We start from the raw sequence: 12,927 nt of genomic DNA, 5'->3' as shown, positions 1-12,927 counted from the left end.
CACTTCACACACATACAAATTGGCCTATAATTTGATGCTTGAATTTTGTTACCTCTTTTATGAAGCAGTACAATCTTGCCTTCCTTCCACTCCTTTGGAACTTGACCCAATGTACGACTCATATTAAACAAATATGTCAAGATGACAATTCCCTGGTACATTCTTCAAAATATGCAGTGATATATCATCAAGTTCCACAGCCTTATTAATATTAAGTTTGCTTAATTCCTCATATACCTCTTCCTCATTCACAGTCAGTTTCTCCTCCTCATCATCATCCACTGCTCTCAAACTCTCCATGTCACATTCACAAGGATGAAAAACCTTTATGAACTGCTCATCAAATATCTCAACTATATTCTCTGCAGCAGTTGTCCTTATACCATTTTCTCCAATCAATGCTATCCTACCATATTCATTCTTTTATTTTGCTGGCTACATATCAAAAGCCCTCCCTAGGACTTTTTTTTTTTTTTGGCTTCATTAACTAACTCTGCTCATACTGAACTTTTGCTACCCTTACCAACTGAGTCGCTCTCCTTGCCCTTGCTGTTCTTGTATTCCTCATGGAATTGATTATCACCACTCCTCATATGTTGCCTCCATAATAAATGTTTTCTTTGTATTGCATACTTAACCCCCCCAACTGGCAACGACATCTATAGACGTTCAGCTAAATTTGGATACGAAGCTCTAACACCCATTGAATAACATGGATAAGAAGTGCAATTTGGTGTCACTATTTCATCCACATTGGCCAGTAGGGAGGTTAATCTCTTCATTCATCCATTTAACACCTACATTATTTAACTTTCTGATCTTTGGAATACATTTAAACATTGCTTCTACTAGACAGTTCTTGAATATCCCCCAAGCAGTATTGATCTCCTTTTCCCCCAACTTCCCATTCAATGCTACAGCTGCAAGCTGTCTCCTGATTTTCCATTGACCACTAGCCTTGTAGTTCCACATATACCCTTTCATTACGGAAGTCCTCACGTGGTTGGCAACCACTCAGGTAATCACTTCATGGTCACTCTCACCAACTGGAGGGAGATTTGACACCTCATTTATAATAACATCCTCTGATGAGATGATTAAATCCAAGAACTTCAAATCCTCATGTGAGATTTGAGTTGAATAAGGGTATTCAACTGAAGTTGACGGGTAAGACTATTATAATCACCTGCATTATAATTCCACACAAGTTCCCGTCTCTTTGATACCCCTGCATGTCTATTCATTTTCCAAGTCAAAACCATATGGTCACTTTCTCCAACTGGTGGGAGAGATATCATCTCAGTTATTATCAACTCTTCTGATGCTATAACCAAATACAAAACTCTTGAACCTCTTGTTCCCTCTGTTACATGTTGCCTAAGACATTTGTCCCTGAAGAATTCTAGAAATTCCATTCCCCTATTGCTACATGCATCTTCCTCTCTTCAATTTATACTACTGTAGTTAAAATCTCCCATAATAATCATTCTTCTTGCACTTGCCAAACTTAACTGTCTAAACATCTCCTGGTCCCCATCCTCTGTGCTCCTGGGTCTGTAGCAACACCCCACTAAATATCCTGTCTTGCCTACCTCTACCTCACACCACATGCTCTCAAAATCGTTTGTCTCACTTCCTTCCAAAGCCTCCATTCTTAGAGAACATAGGTCGTCACTTATCATAAGCAGTACCCCACCATCATGCTTTCCCCTCCTATCCTGCCAAAAAATGCTGTACCCAGCGACTTCTATTCCTGTTATTATATCCTCTTCTGTCTACCATGTCTCAGTGATCCCAATAATTTTTGGCCTGGCTGATGCTATCTGCGCCACCAATTCCTCTCCCTTATTCCAGATACTCTACTCCTGGCATTAGTATAAAGCATATAAATGCCATTGTTTCTATACCCAGCATTATCCCCTCTAGACTCTACTGGGCTCAGTGTTACCTGATGTCGTCTCCATTCTCCCAAGTATCCATTCCCACAAGAGGCCATCCCTTGCTATCATCCTCCCTGAGAGACACTGACTCGTTCAGAACAGCAATCTCTTCAGATGCCCACGTCCTTCCTCATTCAAACGCACTCCAAGCATCCACATATACCAGTCCTCTCTTGTCACACATTTTAGCTATTATGTCATTCAATATTACTGCTCTTCTGCTCAGCTCATCATTATCATACCTAGGCAACACGCACACTATTTTTCCTCTCTCTGTCTTCTTCCGTACAGCCTCAAGCAAAAATCTCATATCTCTCGCTGCCCGACTTACATTACCACTCAAGTCATTTGTTCCTATCATCACAATCATCTCATCCGCTCTTTCACCTCTCTTAATTGCCATAGCCACCCTTTCTATTGTTCCTCCTGGCAAACATTACTCATGCATCCTATCTTGAACACCACAGATCATTGAGTCACCATACATTATACCTCTTACCATTCCCTCTCTCCTATTGTTTCCATTCTCTCCTCTTCTTTCATTCCCATAGGTCTCTCTCATTCCCTCTCCTCTACTGCTATTCTCTCTCTTCTAGCATTCCCAGCACTCCCATACATCTCTCTCTCTCATTCCCTCTCTCCTACTGTTTCCATTTTCTCCACTTCTAGCACTGCCATATCCCTCTCTCATTCCATCTCTCCTACTGTTTCCATCCTCTCGTTCTTCTAGCACTTCTATATCTCTCTCTCTCTCTCTCATTCTGTCTCTCATTGATATATAATAACGATGTGAGAAAATTTTAAGATTACCTTTTTTTATATAACGAAACCTGTGGTAAGTTCATCACTACAAGAAACACACATATTAACCACAGTGAAAATTATTTAATTGTAAATATTTCATCCAAGTATCTTAGGACATCATCAGTACAGTAATTTAATAAATAATAGGAATAACATAGGTTAGGGTGCATGATTATAATAGAATCTTAATAAGCGTGTGTGACGTGTTACAGAAGTTAAAAAAAAAAATTTTTTTAAATTCACTTTTGAACCCAAACCAAAAATTTGGTTAAGATATGTCGACAACGTATTTGCAGTCTGGGATCATTCCGAACAGGAATTACAACTGTTTCTAGATAAAATTAACATTCTTCACCCTAGTATCAACTTTACGTTAGAAAAAGAATCTCCACAGGGTATCTCCTTTCTGGATTTACGCATTCAAAGAAAAGAAGACGGTTCCATTGCCACGTCTGTCTTTCGCAAGCCTACATTTTCAGGTCGCTACATTCACAATTCTTCTGCTCATCATCCATCTCAGAAATCTGGTATTATTAAATCACTAGTTTCCAGAGCACACAAATTCTGCTCCTCTGAAGAATCTCTAAACCAAGAACTAGAAGTAATCAAAATACAACCATCCTAAATGGATATAATCCTGAAACAACTCAAAAAATCATCAGTCACTTTCCCACACATTAAACCAGACAAGAAGAAGTCCATAGGATTCACATACCTTACGTCAAAGGCATCTCTGAACGTCTTTCTAAAATTATGAAGAAATACAATTTTGCCACTACTTACAAATCTATCAACCAAATTTACAACTTGTTACCTTCTCCTAAGGACAAACTCTCACCTCTGATGTTGCCTGGCATTTATGAGATTCCATGCTCCTACCTGTCTGTCCAGATGTGTTTCTGGACAGACAGGTAGGTCTGTCCAGAAACACATCTCGGAACATCAAGACCACATTCGTCTTTTTAAACCACAGAAATCTGGTCTCTTTCAACACAGAATTGAAAATCCAAGCCATAGGATCCATTGGGAAAAGTCTAAACTTTTACATAGATCTTTATATAAACATGAAGGTTTATATAAAGAAAGTGCTGAAGCCCTACTACACAGACCAAATTTAAACCGCAACGATGTTCTTACTATTCCTAAAGTATGGGAAATTGTCATACAAAATTGTGTAAAATAATTAATATTTTTATTAATTTAAAAAAATTTTTTTTGTTTACTTCTGTAACACGTCATGTACGCTTATTGAGATTCTATTATAATCATGCGCCCTAACCTTATGTTATTACTATTATTGTAACTACTGTACTGATGATGTCCTAAGATACTTGGGATGAAATATTTACAATTAAATAATTTTCACTGTGGTTAATACGTGTTTCTTATAGTGTTTTCATATTACCATCTTGGTTTTTTCTTTCTTTTTTGTTTTAATTATATAACAAATTAGCAAAGCCCAAATGCTATAATTTTTTATAAGATTTTAAGCTGTACCTCTTTATTAAACAATTGGGTTTTGAGAATTTGTCATATTAATAATAACATTATTTACAAGCTACAAAATATATTGAGTGAGAACCCCCCCCCCCAAAAAAAAAATCGCAAGGTTTTACCTGATATCTTCTATTACTGCTTAAATAAGATAAGTAAGTTTCAGCAGCATGTTTTAATTCTTCTGCAGCTCGGCAAACCCTTTTATCAGTCACCTGATGAGAATGATACTGCTCAAGTAAGTAACGACAGGCTAAGCTATTACCTGCTTTCTTCTAAAAAAAAAAAGTTAAAAGCAATAACTAAATTTAATTTTTTATACATATAAAGATTTTAATGGACACTATTAATTCACTTATTGATATAATTTAACTATATAGTAATACAATTAAAATTACATTTGTTTAATGCATTTAATTACATTATAATTCTATAAACTTGTATGGAATTCTACAAGTTTAACAAATTACTATCAGTGATATAAGTATATATAGATAAGTAAAAACTGTAGACCACTATTATCTTACTACAATAATATTATATCATCATTGGCTAAGGTTTTTAAAATTTTATCCTAATATCCTTATTTCTTAGAATTGTACATCACAAATTTGTAACATCTATCTAGCCTTCCTATGTTTTGTTTGGTAAATAAGTTTGGAGTTAAAGGGACTCAGATGTTGATAATACTGTTATTGTTATTATTATTCACACATCCAATGGAGTCTAAAGGCTCATAGCAGGAGACTCAAACTAAAAAATGACCTGCACAATGCCTATCACACTACTTCTTAAACTCATTCACTCAAAATGTACTCACAACCATCTCTGGTAATCCATTCCCCTCATTCACTATCTACCAGGCAAAAAAAATGTAATTCTCACATCCTTTCAATATACACGACAGGAGAGGAATCAACAAGGTGATCATTCATGCTGCTGACGACAGTTTGGTGACTCCCCTCCTGTTATGTATCTACAGAAAAATTTTCTTCTGAATTCAGATTAGAAAATCTTGTAGTAACTTATATGTTTCCATTATCTCTTCTCTTTTTCTGTCTATCAATCAAAATATGAAACCCGCATACCTTTAATCTATTCTTACAGAGAGAATTCCAGTCCAGTCACCAACTTTGTCACTTGTCTCTGGATCTTCTACCACCGTCTCATTCCCAAGAAATCCAGGTGATCAAATTGTAGACAGTAATCCAGATATTACATCAAAGATTCAAAAAGAGAGAGACGATAACTTTTTTATCTCTACTTGTGAAGTGTGTTTTTGATCTTCAGTTTCTAAGTGATTCTTTATGATATTTTGTCCACTTTTGCAATATGTCCTCTAACTCAAATTCCTGGTAAGAAATCTTTTAGTTACATGGAATTACCTCTATACCGAGTTTCTTAAATTTTATGCACTACAGTTCCATCAATGTAATATATAGTTTATAATCATTTCAGCCCAAAATACATAACCTTACACTCAGCTACATTGAACTAGCAATTATTATCTTTTATCTACACTGTCAATAAACTGAAATCATGCAGTAGAATATCTACATCACCTTTATTAAGAAATGCTCTCTCCAGTTTAGCATCATCATCAGTAAGCAATTGGATATTCTACTTCACATCATTCCCAAATATCATTAATGTCCAAATTAAACAGCAGCACTCCAAGTAGTAGAGAGCTTTGCAGCACACCATTGGTAAACTGTCTTCTCCTTGATTCCACTTTACATATATTACTCTTTGATATCTGTCTATCGGCACCCCCTGTCATTCTGTGTCACTAACTTCACATCCATCCCTATTTACACCAATGCATGTAATAGATTTCACAAATATCCTGTCAAATGCCTTTGCAAAGCATAGCAATATCATGGTGTAGCCATTTCTTTATCTAACCCAAATATCACATTATTATAAAAAGTAAATTATTAAGGCAAAACCTATCCTTCACATTTCCATATAGCATCATATTCCTATACAAAGTGGTATTGTTTGCAATTAATAACTGGTTCTATATTATTTTGCCAAAATGTGTACATTAACCAAAAATTTTCAGTTGTTGAACGATTCATCAGGTGGCCTCTTGTGGAAACAGGTGTTTGGGAGAAGGAGGAATACATCTGGTAATGCTGAACCCAGGGAGGAGTCTGGAGGGAATAATGATAGGCATAGAAATAGTGCCATTTTTATTCTTTATACTAATGCTAGGTGTATCAGGAATAAAGGAGATGAAATGGTGGCACTGATAGCATCTGCCTGTCCAAAGATTATTGGGATCTCTGAGATGTGGTTGACAGAAAATGATATACTAACAGGAATAAAAGTAGCAGGAAATATCACAGGAAGAGAAAATGCAGTGGTGGAGGGAAATGGCACTAATTGTTTTAAAAGCATATGGTGTGAGGTGGGCAGGAGAGGATATTTAGTGGGGTGTTACTACAAGCTAGGGAGCACCAAGGCTGAGGAGCAGGAGATGTTTAGGCAGTTGAGCTTGAGAAATGCAAGAAGAATGATTGTTATGGGAGATTTTAACTACATCAATCTAAATTGTGAAGAGGAAACTGCATGTAGTAATAAGGGAATGGAATTTCTAGAATGCTTGAAGGACAATTGTCTTAAGCAACATGTGATAGAAGGAACACGAGGGTCAAGAGTTTTGGATTTGGTAATATCATCAGAAGAGCTGATTTATAACTGAGGAGGTTGCATCTTTGTCTCCAGTTGGAGAGAGTGACCATGTGGTTTTGACTTGAAGATGACCAGACATGCAGGAGTATCAAAGAGAAAGGAATGTATGTAGAATTGTAAGGCAGGTGATTATAATAGTCTTAGATATCACCTTGGGGCAAAACTGAAATATGGTAATGAAATCAAAACTGAAATATGAGAAGAGATTAGCCCTGAGATCCAAAGAAAATCCCAAAGAATTTCTTAGCTATGTGACCAGTAGGAGGAAAAATTATTGTGGAAGAATGACATTGTTGTATAAAAATGGTAATAGAGTCACTGATGCAAAGGACATAATGGAGTTGTTCGATGAACACTTTATTGGGATGTTTCATCCTGGAGAAGTAGGTTTTAATACTAGGAGGATAGGACAGGTTTAAGGTATCTTCAGTTTAGAAGTGGAAGAGGAGAGTTTAATTCAAATGCTGAGTGCTCTGGATATCAATAAAGCAGTGGGAATGGATGAAATTTTGTCATGGGTTTTGAGAGAATGTGCTGAAGAACTGACAGCTCTCTTGACTTGGTTTTTCAATGAAAATCTGCCCAAGGGAAAGGTCTCCAAGGAGTGGAAGGAGGGTAAGATAGTGCCATTGCATAAAGGTAGTAGCAGATTGTAAATGTCAAACAATAGACCAGTTTGTGTTTCATCAGTAGTTGTTAAGATTTTGGAGAAATTAGTGCGGGATCATTTACAGCATTGGGCAGATGAGGGTAATGTTATCTGTGAGAGTCAGCATGGTTTTGTTAAGGGGCAACCTTGTTTTAGTAATATAATTACCTTTTATAATAAAGCGACAAGAGCAGTTGATGAGAGAAAGGCATATTTTGTCACTTCTTTGGATTTTACAAAGGCATTTGACAGGGTACCACATGCTAAGCTGATATTTAATTTGCAGCACATGGGTTTATATATCAGGTTAGTGAACTGAATTCAGAATTGGCTACCTGATAGGCATCAGAGAGTTGTGTATGAGGAAGTAATATCAAGGAGGTAGATGGTAACAAGTGGGATCCCACAGGGCTCAGTACTGGGATCTGCATTGTTTAACCTTTATATCATGGCATTTCAATGGATTGCAGAGATCAGCTGTTTGCAGATGATGTGAAGCTGGGAAGGGTTATTAGTAATAGGGCAGATGTGGGATCCCTGCAAGAAGATTTGAATAACCTGAACAGATGGGCAATGAATGGGAGGGGGGGGATATCAGTTTAATGCAGCTAAATGTAAAGTCTTGAAGTCTGGGATACATCAATGGGAGGCTGCATACTCTGTTGGAGGAACTTTAAGGGATCTGGGGGTGATGATTGATAGAAACCTGAAATTTAGGAAACATATTGCAAAGGTGATGAAGGTAATCCAGAAGATTGCAGTGATACAATATCTTTATTGTATAAAGCCTTGATCAAACCTCAATTGGGCTATTGTTCTCAAATTTGGAACCCAGTATTTGATGGGGGAAAAATTAACTGTGGAAAGGGTGCAAAGAAAGATAACAAATATGGTATCAGGACTGTACAATGTTAGTTATGAAGGCAGGTTGAGGGAATGTGGGACTGCAGAGTTTGGTAGATAAAAGAAGGAGAGGTGATATCATTGAGACTTTTGAACTGTTGAGAGATAGTTACTAGGTTGACAGTGGGGAGTTCTTTTGCTTGGTCAAATGGGGGGGGGGGGGGCATCCCAGCAAGTTACGAAAGGATGCTTTGAGCAAGAGAGTGAGGAGTGGTTTCTTTGCATGGATGGTGGTTGAACTATGGAATACACAGACTAACAGAGTGATGTTAACATGAACAGTCAATGAGTTCAAGGAGTTTTTATGACAGAGTTTGTGTTTTCTAGGATGGGTACCTCATGATGAATCTTTTGACTCCAGGGAGGCCTGAATCAAAATAATAATAATAATAATAATAATAATAATAATTACTAATAATTACCCCCATAATAATTACTTGCCAATGCTGTGAGTAAAATTTCCAACACATGCCATCTACATTTCCTTTGCATCCCCAGTTCTGTAGCTGCAATGAAATATATATTTTGTCCTGTTGGCTTCTATCTCTCATTATATCTGGCCTCAAATGCACCAACTTGCAAGATCATGCTCCTGCCTCTCTGCTGAACCAATTTTGTTACTTCAATTCTTCTGCTGTCATTAGCAATACCACACCTAATCTTGTTTCCTCTATCCTCCTTGAAAATACAATATCCTTTACATTCTATTCCCCCCTAACTATATTCCCCTCCATCAATCAAATCCAATGCTATAATTTAGGCCAAGTCAAACTAACCAATGCTGAAAACTTCCCCTCCCTTATTCTTGATGAGTTTAGAATATACATGAACTACAATATCTCCTCTTACCCACAGATACCCTTTCATGTTTTTCCAACTGTCCCCATGCTGATATCATTAATACTTGATATATTCCTAGCAGTTAATTAGATCTCTAAAATTTTTGAATTGCTACATATTTGATTTTCTACCAGCTGATATTCTGATGAAGGGTTTGGTTCTTTTTTTTTTTTTTTTCCATACTTGCATCTGATTTTCTTACCTACTGATCTAGCTGCAGCTGGGGATAAGAAGTCACGGCACGGATCTCTACAGGTCTAACTGTGGAACTTAGTTACGAAGTAGCATAAGACGGATATTAATGCCAATATTGGCTTGGTTGAAACTGCAGCTGAAGCAACGAAGAATATAAGGCCAGTATATTATGTTTGTTAATCATGTGTATTCTTCTGGGACAGTCCACCTTTGTGCAAGATGATTTTCCCCTCCAATTTTAAGGAGGGGAAAATCTTACCATCTCCACAGTACTTAGTACACCAAAATATCCAACACATGAAAATTGAGGAGCTGCTGACATATGGATTTTTGTACTTTAAAAATTTATTTATAATTTAATTTTTTACAGTTAAAAATATTAAAGAATCAAATTTAAAGAGCAGAAATGAAGTGAATTAATTTAATTGATAATGCATCATTTCCTATGATAATCTCCACACTGAGATCTGAAATTATTTTACTAGTTAAGTGCATTTTTAATATGATACGATCCTCCAAATAGCAAGATAAGTAAATCAGTTTCTGGGTAATGAAATACTCTTACATCAGCTGTCAAACGTCGAATTTCTCTTATTAACGAACGCAAAGTAAACAACGTCTGCTTTCGCGAAGCTGCCATTACCCAAATTCTTAAAGTACTATTAACTGCACCGTGGCGCTATAATAGTATCTTGAAGGTGACTTCCTGGTTTATTTAATTATTCTAATTATTATTACATGACAGCTCTATAAAATAAAAATGAATGAATACAAGTAATAATAATAATGCTTAAGATTTAGCTGATTACATATACACATCAAAACTCGTTTAACAATCTATACATAACACAAATAACAGAGAAATAAGATGCGTTAATTCAACCTAATTTTTGCATTGTTTGCTGTTACTTCGACCCACAACAAAAACAACAACAACAACAATAATAATAATAATAATATAATTTGGCAGAATTTCTTTATGTATATATTCGTGTTACAGAGTTTGTGGCCTTAATTGGGACGTGGCTAATGGAAGATGATGTATACTTATAGGAAAGAAAAAGCCTCCGTAGCTCAGTCGGTACAGAAAGACCTGGGTTCGATTCCCCTTCATGATGTGAGGAATCTTTATCTGATCTCTTTCGACTAAAGCTGAGTTAGCCGGTCTCATACAGAAGTATAGGGTTTATTCACCAGGAAACTATGGTTTTTCCGTCCTTCAAAACAGGTAAACCGACCTCCTGAACACACACACACGAACATAGTCATAAATACTTAACCTCCCCATGATGGGAATCAACCCACCCTAAGCGACCGGGAAGGAAAGGGAGGAAACTCCATACGAATAAATAAATAAACAGGAAAAGAATATGATGGCTATATAATTTTTCGACGACAAGACAAAAAAGATAAAAGGAGGTAGGGTATTGATGATTTCAGAAGAGTTGTATCACTTCCATGCAGAACTTGAAAAAATCAGTAGTGTTAATGGCTCTGAGGCGATTTGGTTTAAGGTTGAGGTAAACACAAAAAATTTGGACATTTAGTGAGTTGTTGCTACAGGCTAGGAAATGTACTCACATGTTTAGACAGATGGAAACTGTAGGTAATAGGAGGGAATAACAATGAGTGACTTTTAACTACTGAAGCACTGTAGGATTAGATTTTTTAACTACTGTAGGATTGGATTTAGTATCATCTCATACAGTGATAACAGAAAATGTCACCGAGATTCCAACAATTTGGGAGAGTGATCATGTGTCTTTGACGTGGGCAATAGCTAGGCGAGTACAAGATTCGCAGAGCAAAAGCAGTCTGTGGAGTGACAGAACAGGAGTCTATGATAAATTAAGAAAACGGATCGGTGATGTGCAGCGGTTTGATCAATTGAAGTGGAGAGAAATTAGTAGTGTCTCGGACTTGATCGGAAACCAGTTACTTATGGCAAATATCAGAATGTATTCCTAAGGTTAGAAGAATAAATAAAGTACTGAATGAAATGGTTGATTCGTCGAATTATGCAGACGCTTCTATAAAAAGACGATGTTATAGAGAAAATATGAAGAACAGGGTACCCCTCAGTATTATTATTATTATTATTATTTGACACCTCCAGGGAGTCCAAAGATACATCGAGTGAGGACTCATCTACAGCTCTGTCTCCACCACTCAATCCACCAACTGACCGCAACCACACCAATGCCATCTACCTTTGACTACAGCACTAGTATTTCCATAGAAAATTACAAACGTCCATGCCCACGGTGGGATTCCAACCCGTAGCCTTTTCTCTAGAGAGCGGATATGCTAACCACTCGGCCAGCCAGGCCAGCAAAGAGGTAAAAGGCACAAGCTAGGAAGGAGAAATTGGCATATGAAAGAACACTGGCAGAAGTAGTCTCGCTAGTGAACAAAAAAAGAGTGAATGTGGAAGAATGACTTTAGTTGCTGAAGCTGGAACACGGGTCAAATATCTGAAAACGAAGTGAAAATGTTTAATGAGTATTTTGTTCGTGTATTTCAGGTAGTGGGTTAGGAGCAGTGTTGAATAAAAATAAAAATGAGGACAGGAGGCTGACAATTCGGGAGTGAGAAGTGTTTAGAACATTAAGTAACCTTGGCGTTAATAAAGCTGTGGGACTAAATGGAACATCATCAGGTATATATTACAAGAATATGCGAAAGAGCTAGCAGTGCCCAGCTCTTTCGCAATTGATGCAGTGTTCAACAGAACACTGCATCAATTTCCCTAAACTAAAGTTCAGGATATACATCGCGAAAGTTGGATTACCCAAAAAATTGGGTAATGCAAAGAACCCTGGTAAGAAGGTGACAGGTCTCATTAGTATTTCTTTGCACAGATCTGGTCACCTGTATATATTGTATATATTGGCAAAAAGGAAACACTGGAGGGAGAGAGAGGTGTGAAGGCTAATAACATAGATTGCCTCAGAACTCTGAAATATTGATTATGGGTACAGATTGAGAGAATGGAGTCAGCAAAGCTTGGTATATAAGAGGAGGAGAGGTGATATGACTAAGACGTACAGTATTACATGGTGAGAGGAGAGTATCAGATAGATATAGGGGAACAATCGTATAAAGTAATGAGAGATCGTTCCTGGAAACTGAACAAAGGTGATGTGAGTAGTGAAATCGTTTTGTATATATGGTGGGTGATGAATGAATGGAATTCGTTGCTGAAGTGGTGGTAAGTGCTCAAACTAAAGGACGTCAGATCTACAGTACATCAGTCATCAATGTCAGGTGCGGACAAGAAGTTAAAAAGAAAGAAAAAAAAATGCTGATATGCTTTTTGAATAGTTGGTGGTTACAGTTTTTGGAAAACCACACTGAGGGAGACAGAACACAAGTGAATGGATTGGAGGAAGATGAACATAAATT

General features: G+C 36.9%; 1 protein-coding gene across 2 annotated transcripts in view; it reads right to left on the bottom strand.

The window, feature by feature from the left end:
- LOC150098896 (protein FMC1 homolog) overlaps positions 1-10,162 on the bottom strand; it is a 51,340-nt gene extending 41,178 nt beyond the window's left edge. For both annotated transcript variants that reach the window (XM_090404757.1, XM_090404756.1), the window contains exons 1-2: positions 10,088-10,162; positions 4,361-4,513 (exon numbers count right to left, since the gene is read on the bottom strand). In XM_090404757.1, coding sequence (XP_090260883.1) covers positions 4,361-4,513; positions 10,088-10,162 — 228 coding nt within the window. The remainder of the gene's footprint in view (positions 1-4,360; positions 4,514-10,087) is intronic.
- Positions 10,163-12,927: the final 2,765 nt, after the last annotated feature.

The sequence above is a fragment of the Typopeltis vanoorti genome, chromosome 15 (genome assembly GCF_054136105.1).
Source record: "Typopeltis vanoorti isolate ZY-2024b chromosome 15, IOZ_Tvanoo_1.0, whole genome shotgun sequence".
Classification (NCBI taxonomy): Eukaryota; Metazoa; Arthropoda; class Arachnida; order Uropygi; family Thelyphonidae; genus Typopeltis; species Typopeltis vanoorti.
The sequence above is the reverse complement of the archived record's forward strand: the minus strand, read 5'-3'. Positions and strand labels throughout refer to the sequence as shown.